Raw genomic sequence first — 21,008 nt, 5'->3', positions numbered from 1 at the left:
GTTTCATTGTAAAAAAAAAGGAACCTCTATATACCATTATATAAAAGGAATTGTTGTTTTAAATAAACTCTTCTTAGAACAAATCATTGGAAAAAAAATCTGAGTTCAATTTTTGAAAGAATAATTATTGATCAAATTTTACGTCGATGGTTAAGTGTTCATAACTGCCAAATTTGACCGGATATTTTTTTGTGGGACAATTGCACCCACAATAACACTTTTTTCTTTTAATTTAAATTTACATCATAATTAAAGAGAACTTCAAATGCAGATCCTTGCATATCAAGGCCACTGCTGCTAACAATTGAACTGTACAAGGCAATTGTGATTGCTCTACCTTGTATGTATTATGTAAAAATTTGTCTTTAATAATAAATTCTTTTTAAAATTTAAATTAAAAAAACACATAATTGCATAAAAAAAATACATAATGGTTATTGACACTAAAATTCAATTAAGTTTAAATAACATGGGTATTTTTTTTTGAACAAGATAACTTGGGTATTATAAAATTGAAAAAAGTGAAACATATATATAGCGCAATACAACACAAGAGTAGTGCTAGGAACACTCACATTGATTTTGAAAAACTGATAGATATGTTGAAGAATAATAATTTGTTCTGAATTATCGCTGTATTAGAGTGATAATGTGTCGTAAATTTAGAATATATTTCAAAAGTACTAATTGTGTCTTCATAATTTCAAGTGGGAAATATAGAATTATATTTGTAGGATGATGAACATGAGTCCCTAGCATCTAAAACGTGGAAAATGACTAATTGCATTCATTTCATTGACCAATATCGTTTGCTGCATTTTCTCATGTATATATTTCTAAATACTCATTCATACAGTTGCTGAAATCTACTAGCACAATTGAGGCAACACTATGTAAAAATTTGGTACAAACAAAAAAATACATTGTAAAAGTATTTATATTGTACTGCAATGAACTTCAATCTATCTTTTTTCTTTCGAACAGCAAATTCAACCTATCAAACTCGCAAGGAAAGCATCTCAAAAAATCAACCCAAAGAAATTGTTTGTTCTTACTGCCTCCAATCTTCACCAGCATAAACTGCTTGATCTCCAAGCTCCTCCTCAATCCGAAGTAACTGTATCAAATTTCAGATCGTTGTTACACTTTATGTACACTTGTCAAAGAAGAAAAAAAAGAAGAAATATGCATTCATCGCATTGCAAATGTAAAGTATGATTGCCTATAATAGACTCATGAGAATTGAGAAGCTCAATCCTTTTCTGGATCCTATCATGGCAGGATTTTCTAGCACCGTTTTCCTTTTTTACTTACGATGTTTTTCCTTCGTTTCACTTTACTAGAACAAACAACAATATGTACACGAAAAACACAAAGTTCCCTCAAATCAACTGATATTGTGAGTGAGTGAATGTAGGACTATCACAGAAAACTGCCATCAATTTTTGAAAACATGGTTGTAAACAATTTTGAATTAGCCATAATCTATAATGATGCAGTAAAACAATCAGCATAAGAACCAGAAATAGACCTGATTATACTTTTCTAGCCGCTCTCCTCTGCAAGGAGCTCCTGCTTTAATCTGACCAGCAGCAAGGCCAACAGATAAATCAGCTATGAAAGAGTCTACAGTTTCTCCACTTCTGTGAGACGTCACCACCCCCCAATGCGCTTCCTTCGCCTGTTTCACTACTTCAATGACCTCTGTAACAGTTCCAACTTGGTTGACCTGGATTGCAATGGGAAACAGTCACATTTTTATGTTTATTTTTCTCTTTCATACAAACTAGTTTTGTAACTTGTGATCTTGTATTTGCACGAAAAAGCAACCTTTACCAAAGTTTGTAGAGATCCAATGTCTCAACTTAATTATGAAACAGGATAGTGTCCAACAAACAAAATTTAGCACCTATTATCTATTATATTATAAAAAGCAGAAAACCTCTTGAAAATTCATTGAAACAAAGCAACCCCTTGAAAGTTCATTGAAACAATATTCAGTTACCTTAAGAAGAAGAGTATTACAAGCAGATTCAGTTATTGCTCTCTCAATGCGCTTTGCATTTGACATCAAGAGATCATCCCCCACAACCTGCAGAATCATTCAAATGAAGGAAATTATATCAACAGAAGTTCTAATCAGTATCCAATAAGCAACCTTACTAATGCTCAACCTTTGTAAGGTGACAAAAAGATTATTTATTACATTTTTTTCCATCTCTTTCCTACGTGACCTGTTAATGCGTCAACGTGGCATTGTTACACTAATAACCTGTTTGTTTAATTTTCATCAAAACTATAACCTCCACAATGGTAATGCCTACTAAAGAGAATCAAACTTTGGCTGCACAGCTGAACTATAGGAAATATTGAATGCTGCTCATTAACTCCAACAAATTATTAGCTACTTAAGAAATACTCCCTCTATTTCTTTTGAAGTGTCGATTTTTTAGAAAACATAATTTTTTATTTATCATATTCAAAGTTAAATGTTACATTAATTATTATTTTGTCAATTATAATCTTTATCCATTGCAGAGACAGAAAATGGGAAAATGCTAATGATTGCCCTTAGGGAACTCTTTAACTCTTCAAGAGTCTAAAATAGTAATTTTTTATGAAAATGTGTGTATTTAATGCATTGAAAATTGAAATATTTAACTTTTTGATTAAATAACTTCTTTATTTGGAATCCTTAAAGAGTGCCCTAAGGGCACTCATTAGCAAGACCCATAACAAAAAATAGCTATTACTACTAATATCATAAAATACAATTAAAAAAGAAGATTTCTAAGGTTAGCATACTGAAACCTAAAAAGACACTTAAAAAAGGAATGGAGTGAAATCTGACTAATTCCAATAAAATATTAACTGTTCAGTGAATAATACCTGGCAAATTGCAAGACTTGAGATGTCCTTGAAATGTTCCCAATCTTCCTTGTCAAATGGATCTTCTATTGATACAATTGGGTATTCTACAAATTCAGAAAAATAAAAAATAAATATGTAGTAATGCCTAAATAATTTAGAGCACCATCAGTTGGAAAGGGTAAGATAGACTGATTTACCAACACATAGTTGCCTGTACAACTCCATCATATCCTCTGCTGACTTAAAATCCTGTCCTGACTTTTGAGGAGATTGAAAGTCCAGATCATATCTTTTACCTATTTTAGGGAAAAGCATGCATAGAACAGCATAAACTGGTTAACGTTGAATGAACAATAGGAAATGATATAGTATGCAAGAATCAGCAGTTTCCATCTTCTCAAGAATATAAAACCAAATAAGTGACAGAAAATTATAATTACCTACCAATACAAAAATTTGTAGCAGCGACATCAAGTGCTATCTTTATTTTCTCATCATAACCGGCTCTACCAATGGCCTCCTTTACAAGATCCAGGGCTTCTCTAAAGCTGATGATATTTTAAAAAGTCAGCTCAAAAGTAGAAATAAGATTATAACATCACAACATCTCTAGAAGTAATCAATTTAGAATGGAGACAAACTTGCCTGGAGACATTAGGAGCAAAGCCACCATCTTCACCAACATTACAGTTATGTGGCCCAAATTTTTCTGTAATAACAGCCTGCCCTTTTGTCATGAACGAAACAAATAGATGTATCAGCTTAAGCAACATATCTCAAAGTGGTTGTTAGGATTATTTGCTCTAATACCGATGTAACAAAAGTAAAGGCAATAGGAACTGTAAGCAGCAACAGAAGTAATGAGTAATGACAATAGTAGTAACAGCATAGGATCTAAATCATTGTAACTTGCAAGAGAGCTAAACAGCAACACAACACAATTAAACTTGATATTATTCTAACATAGGGAACAATACTAAGTGTGAGATTATGAGAAAAGATATCTAAACATACAAAACAAACACTGAAAAAAATAGGATTGTGAAAAAAAGAAGGCAAAATCACCTTCAAATGATGATAGGTCTCAGAGCCCATTCGAAGTGCTTCCTCAAATCTGCTTGCTCCAATTGGAAGAATCATGATTTCCTATAACAATAGTGTGAGAAAGCTTTCAAATATGAAAGAATTTAAATCACTAAGAAGCAGCAGGGGAAGCATATAGATTTAGAAGTAACTAGATCTATTGATGGTTAAAGGTCAGATTAAGAACAAAATCAATCACAACAATCCAATTTCCTAATTTAAGCAACAAATAACCGACTAAATGTTGGTTACACGGGTTATTTTATAACTAACTCGATATATAATATATATGTCCACATACAATGGTCATTTAACTTCGTTGCTCAAGATCGAAAATTTGCTCATAAGCATCTTCAGAGGAAATAATAGACATAAGATAACAGAAACACTAATGAATATTTCTGAGAAACCAATCTACAATAAAAACTATACCTCGATGGCCAGATTATTTCCAGCATGTCTTCCGCCGCTTATAACAGTAAAAGCAGGAACAGGAAGCATTGGGTTTGCTTTTCCAGACAGGTCAGCGATGTGCTTGTACAGTGGAACCTGATATTTTTTGTTTTATATTCATGATTACTTGACAGAACAAATAAACTTATATCCAGATTAAACTTCAAATGAACTTGATAAAAATATCAAATGACAAGCCATACTTCTTTTTCAGCAGCCCCAGCTTTACATGCAGCAATGGACACAGCTAATATAGCATTTGCTCCAAGTTCCCCCTGCAAACAAAAATTAGACACAAAACAGATTAAAAAATTATTAATTGTTATAGAATTAGATAGAACTATCTTTTAAGACGAACAATTCAAACATGCATAGGTATCTGTTCATAATGTATGTATGTCATAAGAATTATTCACACAGACTACTTTGTCAAGCTCTCTGGATGAAAATGGAAGAAAGACAAGCAATCACTTGATATTGTAGATTTGGACAATTCACATTGACTAAACTGTAGCATTTTATTTTTACTTGAACTAATATAAAAGATATAATTATGAATTCCCATCTCAATGAAATGCAAATCCAAAAGCCAAAAAAATCTCCTACTAACCTAAGTATGCACTTTGTTGAAGAGATGAAAAACGAAAGGATAGAGAATAGAACAGTGAAAATGTAGAGAATGAAACTAATGATTTCCCTCACTGTGAGTTACTTACTACTGAGTAAGAACCGAGCATCGTCCCAACTGTATTATTGATCAATGTTATGATAAAATTGGCAAAGTTTTCTATTAGTTACCCGCCACCAAACAAAAATGTACTTAAGTTAACTACAACATGTCATAAATATATGTCTGAGATAGATGGCTTTTCCTTTCCGGTAACAGAAACAAAATGTTAATTCTGATGATCTTGAATCCATCACTATAACTACAGAATGCTATAACTCCTATCCTGAACAAGAGCAAGAGAGGAAGCAACAATAACCGAGCTTTATCTCACTAGGCAAGTTGACCTTTTTTTCCCCTACTCAGTTTCCAAATTTGTCTTAAAATGTGACATAACAGAAGCATTAACATAACAATACAGATACACAAAATGGATTTAACTTTTAACTACCAAATAAACTTGTGTTCTCCCAGAAGAAAGATGTTAACATACCTTCTTTTCTGTTTTGTCGAGGTCTATCATAGCATGATCAATCTGGGACTGCAGTGTTGGATCCATACCAATCAACGCCTCAGAGATTTTATCATTTATATTTTTAACAGCTTTAGCAACACCGTTTCCCAGATATACACCTTTGTCCCCATCCCGTAACTCAACAGCCTCATACCTAAAATGAACCACCAACCCAAAAAGTCAACGTTAATCTAATTCCCTAATTGATCAATAAAAATGGTCAACTTCCTAGCAACAAAAAAAAAGACCAACACGAGCAGAATACTGAGCCCAATCAGAAAATCACCGTTACAGGACAATGCAGTTTACATCCACAAATCAGCCTTACCACATTGGTCAGGCAGTTCATCATAGAAAGTTTGGACAATAAACTGTCTTGATCCGTGTTGTCAATAGCAGATCACAGAAAATAACAATTTGTTCAAATTTTCCTATACAATAGTGCTATAACACCAACATAGCCTCGATTTGACGACACTTTGTACTAACTAACGTACTGCAGAACAACAGATATTTGTTCAAATTCTTCTACACTATAACGCTGGTATTTGATAACATCAACACATGCTTTTAAAACAGTGGTTTGTTCGAATCCCGCTATGCTACAGTTCTATATCACCACTGTACCCTATATTTGACAACACTCCGTACTTAATAGATTTCCACATAACAATAGCATTTTGTTCAAATTCTGCCAAACTATCTATAGTGCCGCTATTCGACAACACCAGCGTTGATGTTGATAACATTAATTAACAAATTTTGCTATGCTATAGACAGGACAATGCACTTTATATTCACAAATAATAAGCCTTGCCACATTGGTAGGCAGTTCATCATAGAAAGTTTAGGCAATGAATCATGTTGATCAGTTATCATTAAGCACAAACACAGACACGGAAGCCGACACATCGATACCAATAATAATTTGAGAAAATGACATAAGTCAATTTAGTCATATGTGTTGTTGTCGTGTCGGTGTCAGACACCAATGCGTATCCGACACAAGGACACACCAAATCCAAGGAGTGTTCGTGCTTCATATGTCAATAGCATATCGCAAAAAATAGCAATTTGTTCAAGTTTCATTATGCTATAATGCTATAGCACCGCTATAGTCTCTATTTGACAATATTTTGTACTAACTCACATATTGCGGAGCAATAACGATTTGTTCAAATTCTAGTAGTGCCACTATTTGACAACACCGGTCATAACACAACTATAGCCTCTATTTAACAACACTTTGTATTAACTAGCTTTTTACAAACCAAGAATAATTTGTTCAAATTCTGCTAGGCTATAACGCTGCTATTTGATAACATAACATTAACAAATGATTATAAAACTATACTACCAATTACCAATATACACAACAATTATCATTAACTCAATGAAAACTCAATTTGAATGCATCTAAACGGATGATAATTAACAGCTTACATGCCGGTGGAGTTGCCGGAGGGAACCGAAGAACGAAACATAGCTTTATTAGTATACAAATCGACTTCAACAGTTGGAATTCCTCTACTATCAAGGATTTGTCTCGCTTTCACTTTGGTAATTACCGATTGTACTCCTTTTTTCATGTGATTCGACTGTGTTCATAATCATAAACCCTCGAAATTAATATTCGGTTAGAAATTCAGATAATGAAAACACATAAATACATAAAAATGAGATGAATGAAATGAATTACGATGAAGAGAACGGGATCGGTGGTTTTGGCTCTGACGGCGGCATTGACGGCGTCTTCGAGTTTACGAGAGAGCGTGTGTTTATCGAGATATTCTTGAACTGACATTTCTTCAACTAACTAACTAACTGATTCTTCTTCGTGCTGTCGGAGCTGAGATTCAGTTCAATGATGCAAGTATTGTGTTCAGAACGGTTCTTGTTAAACGCAGTCGTATCATATTTGTTGCTTAAAATTAGTTTCTTCTTTTTCTTCACAATATAAAAGATGCTTAATTGAACCAAATGCTACTAGGTTAAGTGGTGATTGGCGCTGAACTTGGTAGGGAGGATTGCGGTTCGATCCCACGCAATTGTATTTGGGAGAAGGTTAGAACAACTTGATGGCAGAACTCGCCCCGAACTTTGGAATAATAGGGCCCCTTCCCCTAAAAACTAGAGGTGAAAAAAAAAAAGTTGCTTAATTGATTTTGTTGTTACAAACTTAACTTAACACTGTTAGAAAATACACACAAAATTTTAGACCAAAATTTCATTTACCATTTTATGCTTAATTAATCTTTATCAAAATTCTAGTAAAAAACGAACTTTATAAAATCTTTAGTGTAATATAACTTATAAAAAAAAAAAAACTTTGCTGTATTATATTTTTTTATCATTCTTTAGGATTATATATATTTTTTATTATACTTGAGGTGGATGAGATGATAAAAGATCTCTTTCAATTTAACTAAAGATTATGGATTCCAATTCAATCTTAAAAATATGTTAAATATCTAGAGAGTATCATACCTAATTCACATAAAGTGTAGAGGTATTAGTATTACATACTTGAAATCCTTTGGAGAATGGTAGTAAAAAGATCAACAAAAAATGTAAATTTGCCATCTTAAAATATTATACTTAATCATTTCCATGTTCAAAATAATGGGTGTCAGTTTAATTCCAAAATTAGTTGTATAATAAAAGATTTATATGTTGTTTCAAAAAAAAAAAAAGATTTATATGCAGTCATATTTATGTAAAAATAATTATAATAAATTTAGTTATTTAAGGTTAAATTTTATTTTCATAAAAAAATCCAAATTCTAGTATTAAGTTGAAATTCCATTTTAAGGTGGAATACTTTGCTTATTGAAAGCAACCAAAAGTAAGTAGGAACGAGAACTAAGTTGAGTCTAGTAGAAGGAGTTAGACTTTCACAACCGAACAAACAAATATTTGAATTCTACCTTAAATAAATGTCCACATTTAGTGTCTACAAAACTTTAACCAATTTTCAAATGTATTAAACGTTTAATCTCCAAAATTTACACCAAAGAGGGGTTCCATCCATGATCCATCAGTACACTGTGGTGTTAGTAAGCCTATTTGCTTGGCAATGAGGTAGGAGATGGCAGGCCTGGTTGGTTCTACAGGCTGGTCACCGGTGAGAGCGTGTGCAAGCTTCTTGAATTCCTGCATTTATGCACTCAAAGTGTGTAGCGCATACAGCATGGAAGCACCATGACAAGATAAAAAGAAATGAAGTTAGAAAGTTGCACATAATGGATATATGCAAGAAACATTACTGTCATCATAACTGACTGAGTTTACGAAAATGTCTGCGACTGTGATTTTTGTCATGGCATCGATATATAATATAACATTTCCCGTATGCCTGTCAAATGTTGGTTCATCGCTCGCCAGCATATAAGGATGTGAAATGATCTAAACATGTTGAACTGTGAGAGACAGAAGCAGGGATTTGTACAACTTTCTATGTAGTCACATACTGTGAATAAGTATCGGTCAAGCCTGCTAAAACAGCATGAATGTTGATAGTATACCTAAGCTTTTGTCATCGCTGCATCACGAAGCTGTCTCCCAGCTATTGTTCTAAATTCTATCAGAATTAAAACAAGCATGAAGCAGGTTATATAGGACAACTTGGATTATCTAACAAACATTTGTATACATACATAGCACAACCATGATTTTCCAAGTAAATGATAGATGCGCATATAATATAGAGGTGCCGTTGGAGGGTCACTAAGAATAACAAACTGTCCAATTCGTAGGATCTGGATTGGAAGTATTGAAGGCTGCAAAGGAACACAGCGGATGAAAGCTGAATAAGTATATGTTATCATCAATTATGGAAGTCACCAGTATCAAGCAAAAAAGGCTTCGGATGCTGACAATTTTTTGTTCCTTGTCTGGCGTTTTCAGTAAGCTGCGGACCAGTTTCCAAAAGTATTTCCCTAAACAAAAAAGAGTAAGCATAGAGTTTGAAACTTAAAATATACCGAAGAATACAAGTCTACGATAACTATTAAGCAAAAGGGCAAGTCTATGATCATCACCTTGCGTAAAATCAAATGCTCCAGGTCCATCTGTAGTTCCAGCAGCAAATCCAAATCTCATTGCAGCAGGGCATGTCTTTGGAGAAATCTATGTAGGAGTGTTGAAAATCAACCTTTCCTAAAATCTGTTTGGATGCTCCGTTGAATAGCTCCACTGCTTTGTGATTGAAGTCACATGTCTGTACAAAAGGCTCCAAGTACATTTGGACTAACATCATCAACACAATTTTATCGACAAAATGCAAATACAAATCTAGGTTTGTCGACCTGCCTAAGGACACCTCTCAACATCTAGCAACACTTGAAGTTGCTGGTCTATAGGAAGGACGAAGGAGGTTGGATTGGAATGAGGCAGCAAGTTCCAGTAATTCATAGTCTATACTCTATACCAATAAATTTTAAGCGAGATTATAAAATATGATTCATTTATTAAATATTATCACCGGATATCCTCCTAACCGATGTCTTAGACAATATCATTCATTCAGACTTTAAGAGGAGAGGTTTGTTGAGTATGCAGACAATTTCATTGAAGTCTACCAACATTGAGACTTTAAGACGATAAGTCGTGTAAAACTTAAAAGCACCACATCAGAACTATGAAATCATGTAACTACATGCCTCAAAAGAAGAACAAAGATAGTGCAAGTTGATGCACATCTAAATGCAGCCAAGAGAAATAGATGGCTATATATAACTTATAAGCATCAAAACAACAACATAACAGTTATACTGTATGTTAAGAATTTAACAACTTAAAATCGGAATCGATTGAATAAAGGCAAAAAACCATTCTTACAATTTGCAGATAGAAAGAGACTAAACCATCAAAGTAAAAGTGATAAAGCAAAATTCATATGATCAAACAGTTTCTTAACTCGACATATACTTGACCATAATTACGATATGAGCATTTGACAAGCCACTCGGCGTACATAATAGAATCCTAATAGCTATAATCATATATCTCTTCGGAGAAATCAATGACATTTTTGTACTATATGTTCATCCAATTGGAAGAATGCTTTCTTTATGGTATAATATGTTACATCTTTCTGATGTTGTAATACCAATCTCATCAATCATCCCGGTATTTATATCAAACCAGACTAGTTCGTGGTCTTTTCTTCTGAACAGTATCTTTCCCTTCTTCCCTGCTCCGACAGGATATTCAAGACAAGGTAACGGCCCAACAACGAAGAGTTTAGTCCATGATTCCTTAACGCCGAGTTCACCCAAAATTGAAATGTGAAATGTAGATGTATCTGTATATTTTAAGATCAAAGCAATATATCCATTCAATATCACCAAATGTCTACAACCCTTAATATTTCTATCCGAGTTATCATCTATGTAAGACGGTACAGGTGTTGTAAAGGAAGATTTACTGCTAAAGTCAAATGACACCAAATCCGTGTGTGTTTCACTTTTATCCCACCAATGATACACTCCATCCATGTACACTTTATCGTTCCTTATACAAGATCGAGGCATATCGATACCAATTTTCCTCCAAGAGTTAGTTCTTAGGCTATATATCTCCGAGAATGAAACAGCTGACTCATGAAGGTCATGTGGTGTACAAGTAGTAAACTGAATCACCTTATAGTCATCTTTAACACGATCATAACCAACTAACTGATAATATGCCTTAACATACCACCGATAAGGTTCAAATATATCAGGGCTAGAAGGAACTAATTTGAATTCATTGGTAGTTGGATTCCATAATATAAGTTTCACTTTACCGCCGTAAAAACCACGTAGACAAAGAATGCCATTAATACTCACCACCGAACCCATTATATCGAAACCTGAGCCATCCTCGTCCACTTGGAATAGTAGTGGGACATCGTCATTATTATTGGGAAATGGTTTTGGCCAATTTAATTTGATCCGGTTTTCGAAATTCTCACCGGAAAAAGAATACAAAACATATTTAGCCAAGTATCCTTGATGTGTTGTCAGATGTAGGAGGAGAGATGTATCATTGTAATAAGAACGGTTGTTTGTTAAGAAATTGTTGCGGTACATTTTCATGAAATAAGGATTATGAAATAAGAGAGACCATGATTTGCGTACGCATTGAAATCGCTTGAAAGATTTGATTGGAAGTTTGGAGAGAATAGAGAAAGCAATGTCATCCGGTATATGTTTGCTAACCTTAACATTTGATGTATCCATCTCCATTGGGAGCGGAGGTTGAAGAAAAACAAACCTTAATTTTCTTGTTTTTGTTCCACTGATGAGGTGAATGTTGTTGTTCTTGTTCTTGTTGCTCTTGTTCTTGTTCGATTAATAATTTGATGAAATAAAATATGACATGATTTAATAGTAAAAAACCAAAATGTGTAAATATAATTAATTTTATTTTTTTATTTGTGCACATTAAGTAAAATCTATTTTGGGTTTAAATTCCGCCAATATTTTTTTTTTGTTTTTGATAAATAATTTCGCCAATTTTTATTGATGCATCTTCCTCTAAGGTCATCATTTGGAGGACATTCTAATTCTTATACTTATTAAGCTAAGTTTTGATATCATTGGATTTCTCATATTGTTAACTCATCTTCGACCTCCGCTTCTACTTATAGTTGGAATTGACTTTGGAAATCTAAACTTTAAGAAAATATTAAGCATATTTGTTGGTTGGTTTATGGCAACTTGTTGGTTTATTTGGAAGTGTAGGATTGTGTTAAATAGTAAGAGGTAGATCAATTTGCATTGACTTATCCAAATCCACTTCTATCTTCTTGACACTTTTTTTTTTTTTTTTTTGCATGTTTTTGAATCATTGCATTTGCATATACAGATACATCATGTATCTTGAGTTGCTCCCTCAGGAAACACTATCAAAGTCAACGTGGACAGAAGCTCCCTCAACAATTAATCCTGGTAGATCCGACTTTGGAGGTATCATGCGTAACAATATGGGTAACCGGCTACTCAGATTTTCTGGATTTCTTGGAATTGCTACTAGCTCACAAGTTGAGCTTCATGCCATTTACAATGGTCTTTGCTTAGCAATGGACCAAGGTTTCAAGTAACAATGCATCACCACGTAAATATAATTCTACCACACTGCATTGAAACTAGTACAAATAGCTTTTGTAATATTCAAATCATTGAGATAAAAATACAAAACCAGAACATAAGTTGTGTCATTAATAGAGTACTGTTAACTATATCAGTTTGCAGATATAGAAAGAGAAAAAAACATCAAATAAAACTAATATGAAAAAAAAATCCATATGATCAAATTGTTTCTAATTAATTTGGCATACACTAGAACATAATTATGATATAATCATTAATCATTTGGCAAGCCACTATATATACAAAGTAAAATCCTAATAACCATAATCATAACCTCTTAGCTAAAAGCAAGAAGAAGAAAAAAATCAATTATATATTCCTCCAATTGGAAGAATACATTCTTTATGGAATAGCATCATACAACTATATTTCGTTGCTTTAACCCCAATCTCATCAATCATTCCGGTATTTAAATCGAACCATACTAGTTCACCGTCTTTTCTTCCGAACAATATCTTGCCTTTGTTTCCCGCAATAAAAGGATATGCAAGGCAAGCTGGTAAGGCTCCTACGGTGAAAAGTTTAGTCCATGATTTCTTTACACCGACTTCGCCCAAAATTAAAATGTCAAATGTAGATGTCTTTTTATAATTTAAGATGAAAGCAATAGATCCATTCAATATTACCAAGTGTTTCCAAGCGATATCAAAACAATCATCTACATAAGAGGGTAAGGGTGTTCTAACAAAAGATTCACGGCTAAAGTCAAATGACCCCAAAAATGACTGTCTTCCACGTTTACCCCAACATTCATGAGTCACTCCATCCATGTACACTTGTTCAATGTACCTATAAGTATTAGGCATATTGACATCAATTTTCCTCCACGAATTACTTCTTAGACTATATATCTCCCAAAAGTTTTTGCTGAAGTCTTTAGGGTTACATGGTGTACACTCTGTGAACTGAATCACCTTATAGTCATCTCTAACACGATCATAACCAACTAAATGATTATAGGAAAAATGACTCAAACAATTTCCATGTTCACAAAAGCTGGAAGGAATGACCTTGAATTCATTTGTAGTTGGATTCCACAATATAATTTTCTTAACACCATTACAGCCACCACGAAGACAAATAGTGCCATTAATACTAACAAAACCCAAAATTTCAAACCAAGACACAGGAAGTTGGTCATCCTGATTCTCTAGAAAACACTTCCGCCAATCTAATTTGAATCTATTCTCAAACCTCTCACCAGAAAGGGAATACAAACTATATTTGTCTTCACCATCTACTATCATATATAAGAGGAGAGACTTATCATCATAATAAGATTGACCCTTTGTTAAAAAGCTCTTGCTGTACATAGTCATGAAAGTAGGGTCATTAAATAAGCCGGACCATGACTTACGTACGCATGCAAATCGTTTCAAAGATTTGAGAGAAAGTTTAGAGAGAATAGAAAAGACAATAATATCATCAGGTATATAAGTGTTAACATGAACATTTGTTGGAGTAAGTGATATGTCCATCTCTAACCTGAACGTGTTGCGAAGGAAGGAAGAACTTTTGCGGCTGACGTTTCCTTATTGGCAAAGAGCTTAATTTGATGTTTGGGGATTTGGGTCTTGACCTATGATATCTTTTTTTTTTTACGGGATAATCTTTGATTTTTTTTTTCGCTAAAGAAAAAGCTATATATGATAATCTTTTAAATTTTGTCCATAAATTATGTAAATACAATAAATAAATATTTAAGCAAAATATTGTGTTCAAGTGGTTAATCAACTCTCTTAAGACGACGTAAATAAAAGCGTTATTTATTCCACTACATAAATAAAATACTGTCCTTATTTAATTTTTTTTCTCTCACTTTTTTGCAATAAATATAATAATCCTATCTTTAATTAATCTGTTGCATCAGTGCATTCTTTTCTCACTTTTAGATAATGATGATGGATTTTTTGTGATCTCAAGAGATATTATGGATGCACCATGTCTTGTGCATAAAAGCCCCCAAAATGATATAATGGAATTTGGTTATCCCTAAAAACTTCATGATGTGAGAAAACATATAACTATGGTGGAATCAACCTTGATTTAATTTATATATTCTGATATACTTTAGTACAACATGAACAAATCTCAAATTATATATAAATTATAACTTTTTTTTTAAGACCATTGAACAAGTAGAAATGGATCAATGTGCCTCCCTTTAGTTTGTTACTACAAATGCACTAGATGAACCTGTAAAGTGACGAATTGACCCGAACAACCCCTTTGCAGCTCCAAAATGTTTTATTCTGTATACACCAGGAGCTACATCCTGTGGTATTCTCCATTCTATTGCGGCTTTACTATGAGTACTGAGTTTGAATGGCCTTGACCACTTGAAACGCACGCAGAAATCATCATCGTCATAAGCAGGAACCCAAGTATCCTTTCCTTGGAGATATTCCACGAGAGAAAATGTACCTTCAGTCATAAGGTCATTTCGAGGACAAGCAGACCAAAAAGTAACCGACACTGTATCACCTCTCTTAAAGGTGGAATTTTTTGGCACATCAGAGCTACAATCCCCAAAACTTGCACCAAGAGGGGTTGCATCCATCACTACTGGTGTTAGTAAACCTATTTGCTTGTCGAGAAGGTCTGGGGGTTGCGGGCCTGATTCTACAGGCAGGCCACTGATGAGAGCGTGTGCAAGCTTCTTGAATTCCTGAATGTATGCACTCAATGTGTGCGGACCATACAATGTGGAGGCACCCTGACACAATAAAAAATTAAGTTAGAAAGTTACGTATTACATATAATGTTCTTAATCGAAACAAATGTTTTCGAAAAGGTCTATGACTATGATCTTGGTCGAAACATCAACGTATAATATAACATTTCCCACGTGTCTGTAAATGTTGGTTCGTGGGCAGCACACGGATGCGCAATGATTTAATTGTGTAGAGCTAGGAAAGGTAGAAGTAGACACCCGACTATTCTATATGCTAGGAAGGTTTAGGTCTTCATCTATGTCTTGCAAATACAAAGATAGTAAACTTCAAGTTCAACTAATGTTCCATTTGCTCGTGCTACTGCAATCTAAAAAAGGTTTGTGTCCCTTTCAACAAAAGTTACGACTGACCTCATATCTTTGCACCTCGTACTCCTCATATGTGGTCACATACTGTGAATAAGTATTGGTCAGCCCTGCTATAACAACATGAACGTTGCTACCTAAGCCTTTGTCACCACTTAGCACTGTCTTCACTACATCACGAAGCCGCCTCCCAGCCATTGTTGTAAATTCTGTCAGAATTAAAACAATTACAACAGGCACGAATCACCCAAGGAAATACATAGGCCAACTTGGATTGTCTCAAAATCACTTGTATGCATACATAGTAACAATGAACTTCCAAGGAAAAGAGCAATGATCATATAATATAATAGCACAGCAACATATTAAACAAGAAAGTGAAGTGAAAAAGACTTGAGTAATTAAGAAGCAGCTATGCTTTGAATTGCGCAAAGTAGTGCCGGAACCCAAATAGTCAGAACATCATGATCAAGAATTATTCAAGATATTTTTGTCTTTTCATTCTCAAAGACTTTCAACAGCTAAGAATGTATGATAGGCTGATTTTCATTGATTCGGTTTACATAGTACTTGTACTTCTCATTAGACCAAGGTCGTTGATAGTTGAAAGATGTAAAGGACATAAATTCCAAAGTAACATCATTACAAGAATTTAAGAGTAATACCTCCTGGTACACTAAGAATAACAAACTGCCCAATTCGGAGGATCTGGATTGGAAGTATTGAAGGCTGCAATGGAACACAATGGAAGAAAGCTGAATAAGTAAATGTTATCATATGGTATTTGTACGACAGAAAAAAAAAATGGAGAGAGACATATGGAAGTCATCCATGAACATCAAATGTAGGTCTTGGAAAAGTTTCATAACAACTAAGATAAGATGTATAGTATTTTTTTCCAAAATAAATAATAACAACTTCATTGAAATTATTTTAATTTAAATTAATAAAGTGAACAAGCCAAGAAGATCAAGTTATGCAATGCTCTATAATTAAAACTTTACTAAGATGAACTTTTATGTTCATTGAAAGTGAGCGACCTGTTTAAACCAATCTCTATGCCATTAACCATAACTGAACTGAGCCTGGAGACTATAAGACATAATATTCAGCATAAACGAGTAACTTACAGCCCAATCATACGGAAGCTTCATTTCACCGGTATCAAGCAAGATAGGCTTTGGTTGCTGACATGCTATTTGTTCCTCGTCTGGCGTTTTCAGTAAGTTGCGGACCAGTTTCCAGAAAGGATTCCCCTGACATACACAAAAAATGTAAGCATAATGAAGAATGCAAGTCTAAGATAAAGGGTAAGCATATGGTATAGAATCATTTCTTACCTGATCATCACCTTGCCTAAAATCAAATGCTCCAGGTCCATCAGTTGTTCCAGCAGCAAAGCCAAATCCCATTGCAGCAGGGCATGTCTTTACTACCTTAGAAGCACCATTGCTAGAAACATTTACCTCAAGCTTGGAGAAATCTATGTAGGTATGTCGAAAATCCACCTTTCCTTTAATCTGTTCGGATGCTCCATTGAATAGCTCCACTGCTTTTTTAAACTGTCTCTCCCCTATAATGCGTGTACTTTCAAATTCATCTGGATAACTAAAATATAAGAGGCAATTTAGTAATTGCAAGAAATTAAGTAAATTTGCAAAATCTACAGAAAAACTGAGCGTGCATGCAATAAATAAGTACCCAGGTCCTCGGCCGTAGCATAACTCATTCTTCCCTCCACATGTGCTGTGATTGAAGTCACAAGGTAGTCCGGTGTCTGTACAAAAGGCTCCAAGTACATTTGGACTAACATCACCACAATTTGATTGACAAAATGCAGATACAAATCTAGGTTTGTTAACTTGCCTAAGGGCACCTCTCACACGTCTCGCAACACTTGAAGTTTTGGTTGCTGGTCTACCGGGAGGAGATTGGAATGAGGCAGCAAGTTCCAGTAATTCATGATCTATACCAATAAATTTCAAGCGAGATTATTAGAAAATATAATTCATTTTATAAATATTTTCATCAGATATCCACCCAACTCATGTCCTACAAAATATTTTTTACATTAAATATTAATACTTATATAAAGTAAGGTATCATTCATGTATGTTTTGCAGACAATTTCCATTGAAGTCTACCAACATTGAGACTTTAAGGGTAAGTTTGGATGGAGGGTTTTGGAGGGGAGGTGGGGACTTATTTTCTTTTTAAAACTAAGAAAGCGATAAAATGTTTCAAAAAATGAATTTATTGTGATTGAAATGTTACACGATCATTTAGCATGATATTCTTAATCGGACAATTATTTGAACAAGACTGAAGAATTGCAGTCAGCATAAGAAAAATAAAACTTACGATTATCATGAAGAGTGGGAATTATGTTTGAAATTCTTCGAGGTAAGCCTTCGTCACTTTCAAATTCAGCAGAATCCGTTCTTACAGAACCTTTTCGCTCAAACCAGTCTTCCATAAACCGTGCAGCAGCACCCTTATTATCCCCGCTAATTAATGAGTTTGTACGACTCATTGAAGTTCCATGAGTAGCAAACCAATTGAAGCTTCCCACAGGACCCCATTCATTATCAATAAACTTCAAAAGAGACATTTCTTTATCAACATTATACTTGTATTTGCTTCTCTCTGCAGCAGGATTGTTGAGATAACTGCTAGGACTGCGATTAATACCAGCATCTAAAATCTCTCCTGCAAGTTGAAAATAACATCATATCCGGGTCTTACTTATGAATTTCATTACACTCATTTTCCTTGTCTTTGTTTTATTTTTCAAGGTGTCTCAATTTCCATGATAGCGGGGAACATCAAATTGATGCTTTTCTTTTTCAGAAAAAAGATAAATCACATCAATCATGTGGGACTCAATACCACCGCAACATTTTCTTATCTGGTTTTAGTGGTGAACATGTACAATTTCCACTCATGTATAATTCCCTTTTTATTCATTTCTTACACAAAAAGTTATGAAAAACACATAAAAGGTAAAGATTTGATGCACGCATCAGAGACAATTGAACACAATGTAAAATTAAACCTAAAACTGAGCAACTTGTTTCCTATAGTTTTTCATGCTTTTCTGAATACTTCAATAGTATGCAAAAATCCCAATAAATAACGTTGAAGTTATCTATTATAAATACCTAAGGGAGAAAGGGAAGAGAATGCATGATAAGACTTTCCTTACCCTTATTGACAAAAATTGATCCTGGGCGGAGATTTTCATGGGCCTGGACGATGGTTTTCTCAATGCCATCAACTAGGACATCAAATGACTGGCGAACAAATCCAAGAGATGTTACAATATATACAACATACTGGAGATAACCCCCGGGGCCAGCGTGGGTGTGAATTCCACTAATAGCTACATTATTTTCTGTATATATGTCACCATATCTGTCAAACAAAGTAAAGTGTCGTGTCAGGAGTGTAAAAAGGGAGGCAGTGTCGTGCTACACACGATGATGGGATTCAGGAAAAGGTTGGACCCTGAATTCCCTGCGTCAAGAGAATCATGAAGCCACACAGACATGGGATAACTGTCGTTGGATGAAGATCAGATGGCTCGTATTCTACTTCACGAAATCAGATTTAATTTGGAATATAAGCCGTCAAATCTTCACGCAACGACAAAAATGGTGACTGAGTCAATGCATGAAATCCAATTCTGAAAATGTCAACTTATTATCGTTTATTGTAAGCAGGTTTACCTTGTCCAATTATGGATCTATTGTATAATTAACTCAGAGCATTAACAACTATACTACTAGCAGAAATTATAGAAAATCTCCTTCATTCATAGTCAATCTATTGTAATAATTTCTAAAAGTAAGTAACTATCATGGTAACATCTAGAGAAAAGATTAGTTACTATTATTACCTAGCTTTAAGCCTCTCAAGTACTTTGATAGTAACAAGTTGTGAAGCCATGCAAGCATCAAGATTAACAAACACAACCCTATTACCCTTAGGCTCAGCTACAATAAAAGCACGAGACCGCAATCTGAAGTGAACCCCAGATGCAATCTGTTCTGCATTAGCATACCCCATCATGTTAACATCAGCAGCAGGACCAGTAATGTCATAGCTTCCAAGTCCAACCAAGTAATCACAATATGCAACATCACTCTTCAATAGCACTATAAGTAGCAACAAAAATGTCCAAATAATTCTCATAGTTGCAGAAACCCTCCAAATTCAAATGAACCAAAAAATGTTCAATTTTTCAAGCTTAGCTAGTTCTTCTCATTTCCCTACACAAATCAAACCCACAAAGATTCCAATTACTATTATTAAAGAACAAAAACAAACATGAAATATAAATAGAAATTAAAGATCGTTTTTTTATAAACCGGATATCCTCTGCACGGAGACTAATCTCTACATGCCCAAGTCAGGAATCGAACTCAAAATCTTAGTTAAGCTAAAAGAAACTCGCCTCATCTTATTTAAGCACTCTAGGGTAGAAATTTGAGAACTTTAAATGCAAAAAATTCCAATTTGCAATTGATCAAACATTTCATGGGTATGACATAAAATAACTATTGTTTATAAAAAACACACATTAAATTACATAAATCAAATTAATAGAATTTCTTACCACCCAGATGTAAAGTAACGATCTTTACATGAAAATGAGCATGCAAGAATGAAATGAAAGCTAATTAAGATTGTGGGCTATAGAAAAAATAGCAAGAAAAAAGAAGGAAAAGGAAAGTTGAATTGGAAATTGGAATAGATAGATATATAGATAGATAGATATGAAGAGAAAGTGTGATGAGAGTAGTTAGTAGAGTGACGAAAAGGAAAGAGGAGTGGAGGAAGGGGCACGCAGAAGGAGAAGGAAGAGACAGTTGTTGTTTGTTGAGTAATGAATCAACAACCATTCCAATTTATCGTATTTGAATTCAATGAAGCTTCCTTATTTTGGCATTGCATGATTTTTCTTTCTTAAATGTGAATATAATAAATCACTTAAAAATAATCATTTCCCCCACTTTTGTCAGTTTTTGACTTTTAGTTTTTAAGCCAACTCAAGTGTTTTTATGAGTAAACATTTAAATAAAAAATTATTATTTAAAATTTTTAAAGAAGTTTTTTTTTTATAATCATCCGGGGGGATAGAACCCAAAATCTTTATCATACTATCTAAATCTCTCACCACTAGACCAAACATTTGTTAAGCGAAACTGATACAAGTAATAAAGTTACAAAGCAAAAACCAAT

The 21,008-nt window shown here is 34.0% G+C and overlaps 4 protein-coding genes across 4 annotated transcripts; all 4 read right to left on the bottom strand.

Annotated features, from left to right (window-relative positions):
* Positions 1-760: 760 nt before the first annotated feature.
* LOC123919829 (cytosolic enolase 3-like) lies at positions 761-7,534 on the bottom strand. The gene is made up of 13 exons (XM_045971835.1): positions 7,288-7,534; positions 7,032-7,186; positions 5,568-5,742; positions 4,611-4,682; positions 4,387-4,503; positions 3,937-4,017; positions 3,517-3,593; positions 3,316-3,419; positions 3,069-3,167; positions 2,890-2,975; positions 2,006-2,092; positions 1,532-1,729; positions 761-1,117 (listed from the first exon to the last, which is right to left on the bottom strand). The coding sequence occupies exons 1-13, from the start codon at positions 7,390-7,392 to the stop codon at positions 1,052-1,054; spliced, it is 1,422 nt and encodes a 473-aa protein (XP_045827791.1). The 5' UTR covers positions 7,393-7,534; the 3' UTR covers positions 761-1,051.
* Positions 7,535-10,633: 3,099 nt separating this feature from the next.
* LOC123920776 (putative F-box protein At3g16210) lies at positions 10,634-11,812 on the bottom strand. The gene has a single exon (XM_045973092.1). The coding sequence runs from the start codon at positions 11,810-11,812 to the stop codon at positions 10,634-10,636; it is 1,179 nt and encodes a 392-aa protein (XP_045829048.1).
* Positions 11,813-12,914: 1,102 nt separating this feature from the next.
* On the bottom strand, positions 12,915-14,332 carry LOC123919828 (F-box/kelch-repeat protein At3g06240-like). Its single transcript, XM_045971834.1, has one exon. It carries the CDS (start codon positions 14,200-14,202, stop codon positions 13,030-13,032), a length of 1,173 nt encoding a protein of 390 aa, XP_045827790.1. The 5' UTR covers positions 14,203-14,332; the 3' UTR covers positions 12,915-13,029.
* Positions 14,333-14,749: 417 nt separating this feature from the next.
* Positions 14,750-20,734, bottom strand: LOC123919827 (neutral ceramidase 1-like). The gene is made up of 10 exons (XM_045971833.1): positions 20,383-20,734; positions 19,663-20,035; positions 18,970-19,178; positions 18,126-18,473; positions 17,466-17,730; positions 17,105-17,372; positions 16,895-17,020; positions 16,430-16,493; positions 15,810-15,973; positions 14,750-15,440 (listed from the first exon to the last, which is right to left on the bottom strand). Exons 2-10 carry the CDS (start codon positions 19,956-19,958, stop codon positions 14,889-14,891), a joined length of 2,292 nt encoding a protein of 763 aa, XP_045827789.1. The 5' UTR covers positions 19,959-20,035; positions 20,383-20,734; the 3' UTR covers positions 14,750-14,888.
* Between the last annotated feature and the right edge of the window lie 274 nt (positions 20,735-21,008).

This window comes from Trifolium pratense, linkage group LG4 (assembly GCF_020283565.1).
Source record: "Trifolium pratense cultivar HEN17-A07 linkage group LG4, ARS_RC_1.1, whole genome shotgun sequence".
Lineage (NCBI taxonomy): Eukaryota > Viridiplantae > Streptophyta > Magnoliopsida > Fabales > Fabaceae > Trifolium > Trifolium pratense.
Note: the sequence above shows the minus strand (reverse complement) of the source record. Positions and strands in the feature narration are given on the sequence as shown.

What these genes read in the sequence shown, in the direction of transcription:
- LOC123919827 (XM_045971833.1), bottom strand. Translation starts at nt 19,958, where the DNA reads ATGAGAATTATTTGGACATTTTTGTTGCTACTTATAGTGCTATTGAAG. An exon ending in ATCAATTTTTGTCAATAAGG is followed by an intron (nt 18,474 to 18,969) that starts GTAAGGAAAGTC and finishes TTCAACTTGCAG; the next exon opens with GAGAGATTTTAGATGCTGGT. An exon ending in TCCCACTCTTCATGATAATC is followed by an intron (nt 17,731 to 18,125) that starts GTAAGTTTTATT and finishes TTATTGGTATAG; the next exon opens with ATCATGAATTACTGGAACTT.
- LOC123919828 (XM_045971834.1), bottom strand. Translation starts at nt 14,202, where the DNA reads ATGGACATATCACTTACTCCAACAAATGTTCATGTTAACACTTATATA.
- LOC123919829 (XM_045971835.1), bottom strand. Translation starts at nt 7,392, where the DNA reads ATGTCAGTTCAAGAATATCTCGATAAACACACGCTCTCTCGTAAACTC. An exon ending in TCCGGCAACTCCACCGGCAT is followed by an intron (nt 5,743 to 7,031) that starts GTAAGCTGTTAA and finishes GGTTCATTTTAG; the next exon opens with GTATGAGGCTGTTGAGTTAC. An exon ending in TTTGCTCCTAATGTCTCCAG is followed by an intron (nt 3,420 to 3,516) that starts GCAAGTTTGTCT and finishes AAATATCATCAG; the next exon opens with CTTTAGAGAAGCCCTGGATC.
- LOC123920776 (XM_045973092.1), bottom strand. Translation starts at nt 11,812, where the DNA reads ATGGATACATCAAATGTTAAGGTTAGCAAACATATACCGGATGACATT.